Source organism: Pteropus alecto, unplaced genomic scaffold (genome assembly GCF_000325575.1).
Source record: "Pteropus alecto unplaced genomic scaffold, ASM32557v1 scaffold59, whole genome shotgun sequence".
Lineage (NCBI taxonomy): Eukaryota > Metazoa > Chordata > Mammalia > Chiroptera > Pteropodidae > Pteropus > Pteropus alecto.
The window spans coordinates 441,417-459,002 of record NW_006443292.1 but is presented as its reverse complement, the minus strand read 5'-3'; the positions used below and the strand labels follow the sequence as shown (position 1 = coordinate 459,002).

General features: G+C 39.7%; 1 protein-coding gene across 9 annotated transcripts in view; it reads right to left on the bottom strand.

Annotated features, from left to right (window-relative positions):
• Positions 1 to 17,586, bottom strand: part of CHD2 (chromodomain helicase DNA binding protein 2) — a 106,543-nt gene that overhangs the window by 34,395 nt on the left and 54,562 nt on the right. For all 9 annotated transcript variants that reach the window (XM_025041218.1, XM_025041219.1, XM_015598720.2 and 6 more), the window contains 9 exons: positions 16,785 to 17,001; positions 14,497 to 14,586; positions 13,438 to 13,628; positions 8,464 to 8,652; positions 6,424 to 6,586; positions 5,941 to 6,093; positions 4,562 to 4,633; positions 1,677 to 1,826; positions 819 to 967 (listed from right to left, as the gene is read on the bottom strand). In XM_025041218.1, the coding sequence (XP_024896986.1) occupies positions 819 to 967; positions 1,677 to 1,826; positions 4,562 to 4,633; positions 5,941 to 6,093; positions 6,424 to 6,586; positions 8,464 to 8,652; positions 13,438 to 13,628; positions 14,497 to 14,586; positions 16,785 to 17,001 (1,374 nt within the window). The remainder of the gene's footprint in view (positions 1 to 818; positions 968 to 1,676; positions 1,827 to 4,561; positions 4,634 to 5,940; positions 6,094 to 6,423; positions 6,587 to 8,463; positions 8,653 to 13,437; positions 13,629 to 14,496; positions 14,587 to 16,784; positions 17,002 to 17,586) is intronic.

Sequence of the window (17,586 nt, the reverse complement as noted above, 5' to 3'; positions counted from 1 at the left end):
TGAGTCTATGGTGGTGAACCTAACCTAGTGAAAGACTAGGAAATGGATTATTGGCTCACCTACTACACGGTTAGGCAAGAAATGCAGTTAGTGACGTGAAAGAAGAGAGTTCTCTTTGTCTCTCGATTCACTAAGAATTTTTCAACTTCCTCACCTCTGGTCCTAAGGAGAAAGAACCCAGCTTCTTCCACCTGGGTTTCTTCCTCTGTAAGGGAAAGTTATCGGAAAATACTGTACTAAGGAAGGGCTCATTTCATTTCACCTGTGATACAAGCTGCAGGACTGCCATAGAAGACACTCAACAATTTGGTCAAAATGTGTAAACTCTGAGAGAGACAGTTGTGCTTCCAGATAAAGCCAACTGGAACCTGACTACTTTCCTTCTGTACCCTTCTGTTTAAATAGGACAAATATCAATCTCCATACAAACATTTTACCAATAGTAACAAAATAGCTGTGAATTCAATCTACTCACTGCTAAAAAGTTCAAGGCAACATTGTGCCAAAATGAAAGCCTAATGGAGAGCACACAGCTGCCCTGCTGCTGCTGTGCCATACGCCACATGCAGAGCCAAAAGCAAAAGGCAAGATGCGGTAGGAAGGAAAGAGCACATGAGCAGAGGACTAAGAGGCAAAAAAGAGGAAGAAGAAACAGGGGAAACATAATAAAATGGAAAAGCCATCTTGTGGTCTTGGCTCGGCCTTTCTCAGATAAAGGACTAACGTCTGTTGTACAAAATCCTAATAGAAGAGTTAGATCGAGTCTGATGTAAAATCAATTTGACTCTGCCACCCGCTCCCATCTTCCTGTCACGCACTTGGACCTTCCCGAGTTGTTTTCCAGGACTGTCCGGCCAGTAGTGTCCATGCGCTGAATCACCAGATGGTCCAATACCATCTTCTTTTTGGCCCGTTCTATGATCTCTTCCTCCACGGTCCCCTTTGTAACCAAGCGGTAAATATTTACCTGTGGGAAAAGCAAATGTTATGTTTATGCATGATCACACACAGAAATAAAGGTACCTTCGTCTAAAATCAAGAAGGGAAATAAAAAAAGATCTGTTCTCTACTATCACACACGACTACAAGCCACCCATCCAAGCAGACAGCTTAAGCAGATATTTTTATTAGCTGCCAACAGATTGCACTCTTAAATAAAGCTGCCTTTAAGGAATTGTTATTACAGCCTTGTTCTAATGATAAAAATCTTGCTAAAATCATTTCACTAATGAAACTTAAGAGTTACCCAAAACTTAAGCTGAATGTGAGACTGACATATGAAGGAAACAAGCATGTGCTTTTCCAACACATCTCAGGGCTAAGATTAGTCATGCGCAATAAAAATAGACCACCTTGAACAATGTTGGAATATTCAACGACTTTCCCATATTAAAACAGAAAACCTCAGTTCTGAGTCTGTTTATCACAGCCCTTTCTTAGGGTAAACCAGAAGGTCACCGGTGATGTACTTTTCAAACAGTGCAACAGAATAGTTCCATAATAGGCTTGTCTTAGCCCCAAAGATGGCTTCTCTGTATTAGTTAACAGACAAGACATCTACTCTGGGGGTGATGAAAGCAAAACAGGAAAGAAAACATTTTGCGAACATCCTCAAAGGCCTGAATAACCCCTCTCCCTCTTCCCTAAGCCACAGCCAGAAGCCTCTTGCCACTGACCTGTTTCTTCTGACCAATTCTATGGGCTCGGGCTTGTGCCTGCAAGTCGTTCTGGGGGTTCCAGTCAGAGTCGAAGATGACGACTGTGTCCGCTGAAGCCAAATTGATTCCCAGGCCACCAGCCCTTGTCGAGAGCAGGAAACAGAAGTCCTGTACACAATGCAATATACTACTTTATGCAGTGGCCTTCTCAGAAACAGTCTCACAGTCCAATAAGCCCTTACACCTGGAAACCCCTGCAGGTGTGAAGAAAAGTGAGATATGATGGACAAACTTTATGGAGGCTAAAAGAATGTCAGGGACTTGATGGCAGAGTGAATTTTTATTTGATTAAGAGGTAAGAGTCAGTGCAATGAACTAAGCAGTCAAGTAGGATCTAATAAGGCAACAGGAGTAAAAGAATTAGTGTTCTCGCCTGGCTAAAACTGCTATAACAAGCATTAACAAAAACTGGACAAACTTATTTATCAAGGGGATCATTTCCACAAATTGTCTAGATACTGAGTTTCTGGGGAAAGGCGGAAGATGCCACGTGAGGCAGTCAGGACAAACAAGAAAACTGTGTACGTGACGTCCGTCCATTCGCTGGGTTGGTGAGGGACAAGCAGCACTGCACTCGCAGACCACGGCAAGTGCTGAGAAGCGAAGGGGCCTCGATCAGCACAGAGTTGCACAGAGTGCGCCAGGGCAGGTGTGGCTGAGCAGCCACGTGTGTGAGAGCCCCGGACACCAACACGGTCCAATTTCCACATCGGTGACCGCAGAGGCTGGGCAGGCATGCGACGCCTGCCCGCACCTGAGCGTCCAGAAAAACGTGGGCAGGAGGCAGAGAATAAACTGTATGAGCCATAAAAAAGCCAGATTTCTATTTTCAAGGAATTTGATCTGACCCCATTCAGGCACAGAACTGGCACTCAAAAACCAGTGGTTCTGTGTTACATTTATCTGGGGTTTCAATGGTCATATGAGCAATTTTTAATGTCATTCTTTATCAAAGATAACATGAGCTATAATAAGATGTTATTTGTGTCTATTATCTTGACAAAGGTTAAAAATTATGAAACTCAGTGCAGCTCAGGATGAGGTAAAAATGGAAACATTCATACTTAAACAGTATGAATATAAATTGTTTGGAGAATGAAAACTTAGCAAAATGTATCAAAAATCTTTTTAAAAAGCTCATATCCCCTTCCTTACCTAACCATCCAATAACAAAATGAGTAAACAGATAATGGCACAGGCATAATAAAATATTAGAAATGAAAAAATTTTAAACATTTCATGACATGGGAAAAATGCTCAGAGTATAATTTTGAAATAAAGGTGACAAAAACCTATATGCAGCATGGTCCCAGCAAGGTAAACATATAAAGAAACAAATGGTTTCACCCAAAATAAAGAGAAACACATCCAAATAATGTGAACAGCAAGTTGTGTCCAGGACGGGAGTTTTGTACAAATTTTTTTCTTTATATTCTTCACCATCTTCTCAATTTTTTGAAAATGTACGTATAACACTTTCCCCAATAACAAAGTACTTCATTTTTTTAAATTAATTTTAGAAGAGCCAGGTTTGCAGAAAATGATAGAAAATATGTATTCTATACATAGCCATGGGGCAGGGCCATCAATTGAGAACTATTACAAAAGCAACTTCAGTTTTTTTCTGAGAAAGGGCAATATGAAACATTCGACTCATACTATTTTTAAACTACAAAGAACTCGAAACCAATTTCAACAAATACTGAGAAATAAAAATAGCTCACATTTATTGAGCGCTTACTATGTGCCAGGCAATGTGCTCAGTGGTATATGCTGATCACTGCGTTTAATCTTTACAGCAGTGTTATGAAGCAGGGATTAGAATTATCGTAATTTTACAGTTGAGGAAACAGGGAGGAGGAGAGAGGAGGAATGGGAATTAGATGATTATCAACGTTTTTGGTAATTCGATTCCTCTTCTTAACTAGTCAGGGCTCAGTTCTGAAGAGATTAGTGCCCAAAGCTCCTTAAGGAGAACCAAAATTGTAGGATGAAGAAGAATCCAGAATACTACAGCCTATGTGCAATTCTAAAGACAGAAGGCACACTGTTGAGACAGACATTTAGTGTGTCAAGCTCTTTGGAGAGCAGAAAGTCAAATCTGTTCTATCGATACGAAACAGCGGCCCAGCAGACCTCAGCTCTAACGTTCTCTCCAGAACTGGTCCAGGTGAACTTCTGCATCTCTACACATTCCTACAGCGCTACCTTCACCAACCCTCTTCTCCTCACTTCTCTCTAATCCTCTAGTACTTAAGAGTTCGATATGCACAAACTGCGATGTTACCATGGTTTCTAACTTGTCCGGAGTGGCTCTTCCCTGTGTGTCTTAAAAAATGAAATACCCTGTAATGGAACATTCAAGCTGGACACTTAACTAAATGTTGCTGTTAAGCTAAAACAAGAACTTTAAGCCACATCACGCCAGGGTCCGACAAATCTGACACATGGCAAATATACTTTATCAAGACTCGAAGACACCAAAAAATTAGAGATCAGAACCCTCTGATGTAACATACATGTTAAAACTAAGCCTATGGGCCAGCCCTCCATCTTGCCTGGCCTCTCCTAGGCCCAGAAATGATACCTGGAAGTCACCAGAGAAAAGAGGGTAGAGAGCAGGACGACTCTCATTAATGCACACCAAGGGAGATAAACAAGCATGCGTGTGCTTTTTTGGAGTGACGACCAACTTAAGAGGCATCTTTTACATGAGTGATTTCTCACTGCCTTCTGGAGATGGGAGAATTACACTGTGAATTATTTCCAAAACAGAATCCATTAAGCTATCCACTTGATACAGAGCCCAAGCTGCCCCAATAAGAAAGTCATGCGTGGTGTACCTCAGACCCATCTGCATTGAAGTGGTCCAGTGCCTGTTTTCGGATTTCTCCCTTGATGGAACCATCCAGACGCTGTAAAAATAAATCGTGAGAAAATCATAAGGTAGGAAGATCAGCTACACTCAGAATAGAAACACCAGACTTCAACCTTCATCGGTCCAACACCCACTGGGTAAAAATACCAGGAATGCACTGGCAATGTGCTGTCAAGGGGCTGTGCTTAGGCAGCACACGGCCTTGTCTCAAGCTCTCCGGTTTCAAACTCAAGGTCAGAAGCTTCTGATTCGAGGGCTATTTGGGTTTATCCAAGGATCAGAACGGCTGCCAGGGCCTATAAGGAGGAAGAGGGCAACCCAAGCTGTGCTTAGAGGCTTTGTTTGCTTGTTCACCACTGAGTACTGAAGAGACAAGGAAACACTACACCCCTGGTCACCTAATAATTAATCCTGCAGAAAAATGATGCCTCTGAGCTCATGTGGCTACATGCTGCCTAGTTATTCAGTGCTACACAAACCAAAAAATCACTTTCATCGTTTTGTTTGGAAAACATTTTGCCATAACACAGAAAATGTTAAAATTAAGTTAATCATATAACCCAGCTTTTCCAAAAATTGCACTCTAAAATCAGAGCAAAGTGTTCAAGTAACCAAAACAAATCTTCGAGAGAGCTTCTGGCATTTACTGGTGCGATCAATTATTTTATTAGAGTGCATGTCAGCTCTGAGCCAAAAAAAATTAGCACAGAGAAACTGAGTATGTAAAATAAATAGTAACGGTTAATTACTTGTATGCTGTACCTATAAAGCGTTTCTTGCTCTTTAAAATCATTTTCCTATTTCTTCCCCTCATAATCACCACTTAAGATGAACAAAATACCTCATTTTACAGAAGGCAAAACTGGCCCCAGAGAGAATGTCAGCTGGCTAGGGGCGGTCAAGGAAGGACCCGCATCTATCTCCCCAGCTCACAGCTCTGCTTACCAGACCCAGAGCCACCTGAACACAAGGAGAATCACACGTGAGGACCCCTTTTCTCCTTCCAACGACCAAATCTACTCAGAGCCTTAACCCAAAGGTAAGCTTAAATGGCAGGTTTACATATTTGATATCAGAAAACCAAAACGTTCGCATTTAACATTCCCATTAATAGAAAACAGTAGGCATGATAAACCTGAGTGGACTCCAGACTACTTATTCCCTAAGAAGAAAAACAATGCATTCTTATTTGATGTGGTATCAAATAATGAGCTAGATCGGAAAGCTCACGGGGCTCGGGGGATAATCGTCTTTTTGGAGTGTGCTATTTCTTTTATAATAACCACAGCAGTAAACTATATTTTAAGACAGCTGCTGAAGAGACCCCAGTAACAGCATCCTCACCTGGAAAGGATAGTGCTTGATAGTCAGGTACTCGGCCAGGATGTCCAGCATTCTCACCATCTGAGAGAAGATAAGGACTCTGTTCCCCCTGTCTCGCAGTCTTGTCAACAGTTTATCTAATAGAATCAGCTTCCCACTGCTCCTGATCAGGGACTAAAGATCGAAAAGACATTCCAATCATCGTGTGCAAAAGCAAACTTCTATCTGCCCTTAATCTGAGAGTTCATATTTCTTAAAACGTCTGTAAGATTTCTGAAGCCTTCTGCAATCTGGCTGAGAAGACATTCCTGAAATGCTCTTTACCTGTTATCTGTGACACTACACCTTCCAGATTTTTCCTAGGGATGTAACCTTCCTCATCTAGTTTTAAAGCCTCTTGATGCTTCAAGAGTCATCGAGGAGGAAAAGGAGCATTCTGATGAAAACCATCTACAGAAACTAAACTGTCTTGGGAAGTAAGTACAGACAAGGCTAAGAACGCACCAGAAGAACCTCCTGTCCGTTCTCCCTGTCGTTTTCTTCGGGGGGCTTGATCAGGTAACAATGGTTGCAGCATTTTTTGAGTTCCATCACAATATTAAGGAAACCAGATGTGCTGCCTCTTGTTCCTTTGGCAAGAGCCTTGTAATTCCTGGTCAGAATCCATCTGCAAATGAGGGTGGTACTGTTATTAGAGTTAAAGAAACAGAGAGCTGGGGGTGTTCTGTGAAGTACTCACACTGAATCTGAGTCTAATCGGCCCTCTACACTCATCTGTGAATGCGCATGAAACAAGGTGTTCAGAGTAAAACAGTCAATGATGCCACAGAGGTGGAAGCAGCAAAATCCAGGCTGAGAAAAATCTACAGAACACAGACTCGAGTTTCTTCACTCAAAGAATTAACAAAGACATGGGAGAGACACGCCTACCAATCATAACGTATGGAGTTTACTTAGACCCCAACGCAAACAAGGAGAGGTGGGTGTGTGTTTTTGAAAACCAAGAAAATGTAATCACTCACTGGACGTTATAAATATGTTAAGAAATTATTGATTTTTTAAAAGCGTGTTACCATGTTAGCATGATACTATGCTTAACTTTATTTTACCTGAAGTATAACTGACATAACATTGGTTTCAGGTGTACAACATAAGAATTCGATATTAGTACATATTGTGAAATGATTGCAATAAGTCTAGTTACCATCCCTCACCATACACAATTTCTTTTACTTGTGATGAAGGCTTTTAATATCTACTCTCTTAACAACTCTCAAATATGCGATATAGTATTATTAGCTACAGTCACCATGCTGTACATCGCATTCTTGTAACTATTTATAACTCTTAAGTTTGTACCTTTTGACCCTCTTCACCCATCTCTCTTGCCCTCTACCTCCTGATGGTGGCAAGCACCAATTTGTTCTCTGTATCTACGAGCTCGGGTTATTATTTTTTAATATTTTATTTGGGGGAGGGGGTTTGCTTAACTCTTAAAAGAGTCTGTATCTCTTAAAAGATATATAGGAATATTTATGATCTGTACCTAGAATATGTTTCAAATGATATGGGGGATGCAAAAGGAAATTTGGATGAACTAAGACTGGCCATGAGTTGATAACTGTTGAAGCTGGGTTATGGGTACGTGACTACACACTATTCTACTTTTGTATGTAGTTGTGAGTTCTAATAAAAATTTTTTTTTAAGTCAAAGTAGTGTTAGGCAAAAGTGTCAGATAGCAATTTTTGAAAATTAAACTCGCTTTTATTATCATACGTTAATTAAGGACAAACAGGAAACAGTCTAAGATTATTAGACCTCTAACTTTAAAAGACTAATTTTTATGATGATACAATTAATTCCCATTATTCCAGACCCAAATTTAAATCATCAAAACTAAAGCCTATGACAAGCACGATACGTGCTACCCTCTGTTCCACACCCACCACATTTTGCCTCTAACGTAATAACCTAAACCAAGTGCAGGGGCTGCCTGTGCCCCCTGGAGTGTCAGAAAGGAGTCTTCAGCCTCCAGTGCAGAGCTGGGTGCCCCTCCTTCCGAACCGGCACAGCCTCTGCACATGCCTCAGTCATTAAACATCATTCTGTTTTAATTATTTGTCTCTAGTCTGTCTTCCCAACTAAGCAACGAGGCTCTGGCAGGAACACGTTCTGTTCATCTTCATGTTCCCAACGTCCGGCAGAATGCCTGGCACGTCACAGAACCTTAAGAGACGAATTCATGGCAGAGATGAACTATATATAAATGTGTGAAACATGCCTGCTTATTCGTGGGGGGTTAGCACTAAGGATATACCTCAGATTACCCACATAATGGAAAGTAGTGTGCGCATTAAATTCTCACCCAAATAAAAAAGCGAGAATAATAAAACTTCCTCTGACCATAATAAATTGCCATTTAAATCTGTATTGAGACTTCACTGAGCGGGGAAAAGAAAACGGTTTATCTGTCAACTGTCTATCTCCTGGCTTCGTGGTACCGGTCCTAATCACATCCGGACCGAGCTGGGCCAGTAACGTACTTGTAATACTGCTTCTGAAGGGCCGACATCTCCACCCTAAGGATCTGCTCCACTTTGGCAGGAAGAGACTTCTCCACGTCTTTTTTCACTCTCCGGAGAAGAAAAGGCTCTAGCACCTTATGGAGACTCTGGTAGCCATTCTCTCTCCCTTTCCCATGGTCTTCCTCGAAATCTTCCCAGAACTCAAACCTAGAGATGAAGTAGCGTAGTGTTACTTAGTTACAGAGGAGAAAAAAGCATTTTTCCAACAAAAATGTCTTTTAAAGGAACTAAACAGAAAAACATCTGTTAAAAAAAAAAAATGGATCTTCCCTATATAGATAAAATTTAATAAATCACTAGCTCTTAAATACGAGAGGGGAAGACAAAAATGAAAGGGAAAACCAACTAATTAATTCCATCAGTCCACATGGATAACAGTAGGTTTCTAATTCTGAGACTGGATCTAGAGCTCACAAAATATTTCAGCATATAATGCAATTAGTATGCACATGAACGTGTTATTGATATAGTGCAGAAAAATTAATCATAAACTATCCTTTAATAAGCTGCAACTTCTTGGAAAAATAAAATTCAGAGGTGAAAGAATTATTAGTGGCAGTATTATAGCTGTCACTACTCATGGATAAAAGTTATATAATTTCCATCAATAATCTTTATTGTTCATAGATTAAAAAGTTAATAGATTATAATGACAGTACACAAGACTCTATAGGCCCCAAACGAGAAAAGCAAATACAAGTGATACAAACTCAATACTAACAGAACTTAGGAAGACAAATTTTATTAACGAATTTAAAAACTTGTCACCCATAGTAATTCTGCCTGAACTCTATAGGTTAAAGTTAACCATGTTTAAACCTTAATTCAATCATCTTTGGTTCACCAAAAATTTATGGAAGAAATCCAGAATGGGACATTATAGCAAGTTTCTTTCAAAATGAAGGAAATTTATTTCATGAGAATTAAAAAGACATGCTTTGTCTTCCAGCAGAATGTCCACGAAGCGCATGGACGAATTAGCCCGGTTTCACATGCAGATTGCAGCTCGGCAGGTGAGAGAGAGCATGCCATTAAACGGGAAGGTGAGCCCCTGTTCCACAGCTGCTCCTGGCACCTGGTAGCTCAGCTCTGCTGAGGCCAGTCGAGTCTCAGAACAAACTCGAGCACCTCAACATCACCCAGAGCCATGTAAGACTCAAAGCGTATGCTCTGATAAGATGAAAAGTCAAGAGACAGCAAATGCTAGCACTGCCGCCAGGCACAATGGCATCAATAGAGTCTGCTGCCACCTCTGAACTCATAAATGGCCAAGCATTTCATCATCAGCTTTAGTTAACATCCCTCAAACTGTTAAACCTTTACCCAAAATGACCAAGTAAAAGAGACAAAAAAGCACACATTATCATAATCAAAAAATTTAGGTCAACTACTGACCCTTCAAAAATTAAAAGGGATTATGAAGAGATACTATAACTTCATGCCAACAAAGTTAGAAAACTTAGAAAGAATGGACAAAATTTTAGAAAGACATAAATTAACAAAACTAAATCAAGAAGAAACAAAAATCTGAATCGATCGGTAACTAAAAACTGAATTAGTAATTAAAAATTTCCCACAAAGGAAAAAATAAAGCCCACACAGCTACACTGGTGAATCCTATCAAATATTTAAAGAAGAAATAACACGAATCTTAACAAGTTCTTTTGGAAAATGGAGGAGAGAACACTCTCTAACTCATGTATCAATACCAGGCAGATAGCGTATGTGGGTGTGTGGGTGTGTGCGCGTGTGCGCACACACACGCACACACACACACAGCAGAGACGCAAAAATCTTTAACAAATATTAGCAAACTGAACCCAGCAACACATAACTAAGAATTTTACATCATGACTAAGTCAGATTTATCCCAGGAATGAAAGGCTGGCTTAGTATCTAAAACGTAACTAATGTAACAACCACACTGGTAGAATAAAGAACAAAAACCATATGGTCATCTCAACACAGAAAACAGCATGTGACAAAATCTAACCCTCTTTCATTATAAAAACTCTCAAAAACTAGGATAGAAGAAAACTTTCTCAGCCTGATAAAGGGTTACCTACAAAAATTCTATGGCTAACCTCCTACACTCCTGCCATTTCTATTCACCAAGAAGGTTCTAGCCAGTATGTATAAGGCAAGAAATAAAAGCCACTCATTCACACTGGAGAAAAGTTACACTGCCTTTACTTGAAGAAATAAACAAACAGCAACAACAAACAGTGGAAGTAATTTTTGCAAGTTTACAAGATATAAGATCAATATACAAAACTAACTACTATACTGTGAAAATTAGATTAAAAAACTCCACTCAAAATTTGACAAAAGTACAAGATTGACACACTAATAAAACTAAACACTACTGAGAAAAATTACAGAAGATCTAAATAAATGGAGAAAACTTTCCATCATTATGGCTGAGAAGGCTTCATCTTGTTAATTCTCCCTAAATTAATATATAAAATCAACATAATGTCTATCAAAATTTCAGATTATTTTCTTTTCATTTATAAGCTGTTCCTAACATGTATATGGAAATACAAAGGACGTAGAATAGCAAAAATAATTCTGAAAAAGAACAAAACTGGAATTTACACTTTCTCATTTTTAAATAGTACAAAGCTACTATAGTACTTTACTATTTTTAATAGTACAAGACAGTGTGGCATTGGCTTAAGGACAGAACTATGTTTCAATAGAAAAGAACTGAGAATCCAGATATAGACCCTTAACATTTAAGCTCTCAACTGATTTTCAACAAAGGTACCAAAACGAAAAACAAACAAAAAAAGACACTGGGACAGTTTCCAAAATCTCTCTGCAAAAAAAAAGAACTTAGGCCCTCACACTTACACTATAAACACAAAGTCAAAATGGCACACTGACCTAAATGTAAGAACTAAAACTTCTAGAAAATAAAAAAGGAAGGCTCTATATGACCCTAAGTTAAGCAAATGTCTTATTTTTTTATGGTACTAAAGAACAATCTATTCAAAAAATGATAAATTATATTTCATCAAATTAAAAAGCTTTTCTTCTTCAAAAGACAACATTAAGAAATGAAAACACAAGTCACATCGGGACAAAATATTTGTAAATGATATGCTAAGAAATCATTTGGATCTAGAATATGTTTTTAAAAAATTAAAAATCTCTTCAACTCATAAAACAATCCAATTTTAAAATGGGCAAAAGATTTGAACAAAGATATACAAATAGCTAATGAACATGTAAAAAGATGTTCAACATTATTGGTCATTAATGCCAAGTCAAAACCACAATGAGATACTACTACGCACCCACCAGAGTGCCCAGAGTCCAAAAGACTGACAATACACCAAGATGATACAGAAAAATGAGCAAATTCAAACATTTCTGGGAGAAATGTAAAATGGTACAGTCCCTTTGGAAAACAGCCTGGTAGTTTCTTAAGACATTTACAATATACTTTCCAAACAACCCAGCAATTCCACTCCTAAGCATCTAACCAAGACAAATAAAACTCACGTCCACATAAAGACAGAACAGCCCAAAACTAATGCTATCCAAATGTCCATTAACTGGTGACTCGATAGGAATACAATAAAATATTACTTGATAAACTATGACATAGATGATTCTCAAAGCTATTATGCCAAGTGAAAGAGGTCAAAAACAGAAGACTACTTATTAGGATTCCAGAAAGCTGATTAGTGATTGCCTAATAGAGGAAGAAGCAGAGATTAAGTATAAACAGGCAAGAAAGAACATTTTGGGTGAATAAAATATTGTGAACTTATAATGGCATATTTCATGGTTATATATTTCAATAGGTTGTTTAAAAAAATTAATAGCACATGGGGGAAGGGACTATTTCTATGTTATTCACTCGGCTATCCCAAATGCCTTGATCAGTTTACAGCACATAGGAGACATTCAAATCTCTTCTGATTTAAAAATATATATATTTATATATTTGTGGAGCATTTATCTGTCGATTTCACAACTCTGAACTGTTTACTGCGTGCCCAGTGTTATTGTGAACAATGCAGACCATCGATACACAAACAAGATCTCTGCTACGTTTGAACGCAGAATTTAGTGACAGGAGATGAATGAGGGGGGAAAAAAAGGAGAAAAAAGAAAATAACACAGGGCAGGGACAAGCATGTCGAATAGGCTGCTTTGGGTGAGATGGTCTGAGAAGACCTGTAAAAGGAGGGGGTCATGACAGAAGATCAGGAAGTGACTGGCCAGGCGATGAGGAGGAGAAACACACTGCAGACGAACAGTGGCATCGCATGCTGGGGGACATGAAGACGTGGCCAGGGTGCCTGAAGCACAGTGAGCGCTGCAGACAGTGGCTCGAGCCAACACGGCCAGGGGCCAGGCTGAGCAGGGTCTTCCAACTCGGGGTCACCGATGTGATTCCATTTTAAGAAGCATTGAACCACCACTGGATACTGTTAAGTATCATGAAAATGTGCATATCATCTCTCTCATAAAAATCTTTTCAATAAAGACATTCCACAATTTGTCAGTAAGTTAAAGAGTTGAGTAAGACCTAAAGTTGACACTTGTCATCAAAACTTTGGATTTCAGATATTTCTAACACGTGTCAGATTGTGTACCTTGTGTACTTCATTTCAATTACACTGTCTTCTAAGAATAGTGCGAAGGTCTGACATGTCCTGTTTACTAGTTATTTCCCCAAAGCAGTAACTGATTCAAATGTTTGGTAGATAAATGGGTTTCCTCCTGAACAGGCTGTCTTCTGTGCCTTCTCCCATTTACCTTGGAACATTTTACCACTTTTCTTCCTGCCTCAGTTAATGCTTTGCTTTCCCCAAATCATGCCCTCAGTTTTCCCTAAAGTCTATTTAAAGAGTTAAACAGCAACGGCGTTTCAGACAGTCTAGCAAGTTGTGAAACACACAGGAAGGAGCTTACTTCTCCGGCATAATAAAGTGCAGCAAGGACCAGAGCTCTTTGAGGGAGTTCTGAAGAGGGGTCCCCGTAATCAGGAGCCTATGGTTGGACTTGAAATCAATCAGAGTTTTATACAACAAAGAGTCATCATTCTTCAAACGATGGGCTTCATCCACTCCCAGAAACGCCCAGTTAATACTGCCCAGCACAGTCTAAAGTAAAAACAAAACAGAACGAGCCACCAGGTCAGAAGAGAACCCAAAAGTACTTTCAAGTGTTTATTATCTCTGTACAAATACCATCACAGAAACATTTACCCTTCACTGACTTCAAGTGTATTAAGACTCTTCTGTTTATGCTGTTGGTTGCCAGATTGGTGTCTACTCAAAAGAGCACGTCCTCATCTAAAAGGTATGGGAGCAGGGGGTCTCTTATGCCAGGTATTGCTGCGTGCCCCAAAGCAAGAATACAAAAATTGGCATGCTGGGCAAAAACAACACAAAAACAAAAAAACTCGTGACTTTGCGGTCTCGCCTTAATTACAGTTCTTCTCTGCCTGTTCTCCACCCCACCCTTGAAACATAAAAACACCAAGAGCCAGCAAACTGAACGTGTTCATACTTATTATCACCAGCGGGATCACCTGCCACATCCATTTCTTAGTAACTGGAGAAAGGAGAGAATTTAAAGAGCTTCATTTTTCTCTTTTCTCACAGAGGCCATCCACATCACCTGCCCTGGAGAAAATGCCTTAACGGTATGCTGGCAAATGCCTGAGATGGTGCTCAAGCCTAGTGTCCAGTAACTGACTAGCATCTCAGGAAGGTACTGGACTCAACAACCTTCTGTCCTGTTTAGTTTAACTGGACAAAGCTACCTACAATCCCCTTCAACTGTAAGGTTCTGTTGTTTTTTTTTAATCTATAACCTTAATATTCTTTGTAGATTTTTTGTTTGTTCGTTTGCTTGTTCTAAAGAAATAAACAACAACAAAAATAACATGGCCAGTGTGGGGTACAGACCCCACCATTTCAACAAGTCACACTACAAAAGTTAGCCTTTAAGCTACCGGTTACACACCTTGTCTTTCAAGAGAATCTCATATGTTGTTATAAGTGCATTGAACTTCAACCTTTTGGTCTGAGAATGAATCCATTCATATTCCCGTATCTGTAAGAGAAAATGGCAATTAATAAGATACGATTTCTATTTTTTACCTTTCTATATCACTAGCAAGTCTTGTGACAGATGCAACTAAAACATGCCGAATAAAAAATAAATCTGATTAGAATTTAACGAACACCTTATACATTCTAAATTGACCTAAGCAACCATATTATAGAGTAGTAGAGTTAGAATTAAAAGCTCTTATCGCTGGGCAGCAAAAACTTTACTGCTAGAATTCAAATAAACTGGTGCTCCCCCCAACCCCTAAAACCAACACATTTCATTAAAAAAAAACAACAACACAGATTTAACTGGTAATTAAACCTTGGTGACTTGAATTTATCTATGGATCTCGCAGAATGAGAATTATCTTAAGGAAATATATTTGATTATTCTTTGAGCAGGGCAATACTTTTATTAATAAGTAAAACAACTTCCAACCTCTGGCTTAATCAGAAATTTCGCTGATCACAGAGCAAAAAGATGTGTCCCTCAAGAAAAAGCACAGGGAGGCTTATGCGATGAAAATACACTTTAACGGGAGTGAAATCATGTTGCTGTGACAGAACATGGAAACTAACACACTCATGCTGAGGTGTAAGTGGACACCCGGCCAGCGCAACGGCCCATGACACAGCTCCTGCAGTCTGTGGCCAAGTAAGGAACTGGGGAACAGGACTAGGGGTACACGCAGGTGATCTCCACCAAGTGGGAAGACAGAACAAAGTAAAGGAGTATTGGAGACAGCAAAGAAAGTGTCCCTGACTCCGTGATTTTTCAGAGTTCACCCTCTGTCTTCACCAGTGAACATAATGCTTAAAGCCATTGTACATAATCTAGAAAGGTTTTTTTTTTTAAAGGTTAAAAAAGGGATTCATAAAGCTAAGAACATGCTTAGAAACTCAAAATTAGGGTAATGAAATCTGCCAATGTTTGGGTTAGACAATGACAATATTTAATAAAAATAAATTTGAATTAGCATGATATAATTAGAATGTATCTCTCAAAGGTTTGAGGATTCACGATTATCTTGCTCTTAATTATAATTACTTCCCCAGAAACACTTTAAGATGCAGGGGTGAAAGCACAGAGTCTGGGGCCAGACACCTCTCTGTCCCAACCCCACATCCTAGCTGGCCTGGGGACAAGTGTTAAACTCCGAGTCAGTATCTTCATCAGTGGGTTGCAGAGAACACCATCTACTTCGAAGACTACCATGAGGCTCACAGGTAGTATACATAAAGCACCCGGCACAGGGCCTGGCACATAATGGGTGTTTAATCCTTTTCCCATTTAGGAAAAAAAGTGCAGCTTACTACCAGCATTCATTTAACATCACACGTGGGAATGCTATGTTTTCTAAGATTTGACATTCTCAGCGAATGAAAATTACTGTACTTTGTAAATGGAACTACATAACCGCTACAAAAAAACAGAATGCAATAAACAGAACGATGTCATTTGTTTCCAAAGACCATCACCATACTAGATCGACGTGAAAATAATAATAGAAGACATTTCGTGGCAAACTTTGGGAGTGAGGTTACGACGGTCATCTGCGTGTTACCTCAGGGTCAATGCTGCAGCCACAACGGCTGCTGGAGAACATTCTCGGGGCAAACAGGAAATGGGTCAAAAACTTAATCATTATCAAGCAGTGATCTGCCGATCAAAAATAAACCTAAGTCCTGTGTTCCAAATTCCTGATGCAAAAGTTAAGTGTGATAACAGACAGATCATTCTCGTTCCTGCAGCCCGGGAACGGCTCGCTGTCCTCTCCCTTTCCTGTCTTCTGTGATGCAACCTCAACATTTTAAAAGGCTCGGAAGAAAGCTCTCGACCACGTTCAGTAACAGCTCTCTGCTCAAACAGCCAAAGTGATGTTAACATTCTGTAAGGTATTAACTCCACCTTATAATCCTTTCTAAAGTGGTCTTGGAAGTACAGAGGACAGAGAGGAAAAACTTAACACGGCAATCCAACTAAGATTCCCACTCCTATTGCCATTTCCTTTCTTTAACAGTAAGCACGTGCTTTAAAAAAATATCTGCGTTGCATTTCTGTGATACGTAAATCTCCCAACGGCGGGGGTAGAGCACAGTGTCAGAATCATAATTTTACTAAAAACTACAGTGGCTTTAGGTCAATTTCCAAAATACATTTATAACACAGATTCTATCCCAATTCTTTTATTTACACACCGTATTTCTGCTCATCAGGTCACCTATGTAAACCACTACGTTAATCTCTGGTGCCCAGATTTCAAACTCCCTCTGCCATGAGGTGAGGGTGGATAAAGGGACGACTATAAGAAAGGGGCCATACAGCTGGTGTTGGTGGAACAGGTAGGAGAGGAATGATATGGTCTGGATGGTCTTTCCTAGGCCCATTTCATCGGCAAGGATTACACTGTTACTTCTGCAGAGAGAAAAAAAAATAAGAACAAACAAACAAACATTAGTTCACATACAAAAAAGTAGGTGCACGTAGAGCATTAACACCGATGTCTCAGGATGTCACCACGCGAGGCTGCTTATGAGCCTCGACTGTTCATTTCCTCTTGACTGCAATTAAATCTCCTACCTAAGAAGAAAGTAAAAGCTATATACAGCAGAATGACAAGTGATCTAAGCATAATAAAGGTTTGGATTACTAAGACGGCCTATTCAGACTCTGTACTTTGCATTCTGGTCTTGCACATCTGCCCCTTGTAACAGAGAAGGCAAGTTTTGTTATATTGGTGTACACAGCACATGACCTTGGGGGTCCATCCAAACAGAAAGCAGGGTCAGACAAACTGGCTGGCCCCACTGCTGGTGAACCGTACCGCCTGACAGTCATGTGCCTTGGCCTGAATTACCCACCTGCTCCAACGCGTGCCCCTGGGGTGTTCGACACTACATACAGCACTATGCTGCAGCACAGAAGTCGCATGAAACACGCTACAGTCTGCAGCAGCTTTCTGAAGCCCGCTCTAGACCCACTAAATCAGAACATCTGAAA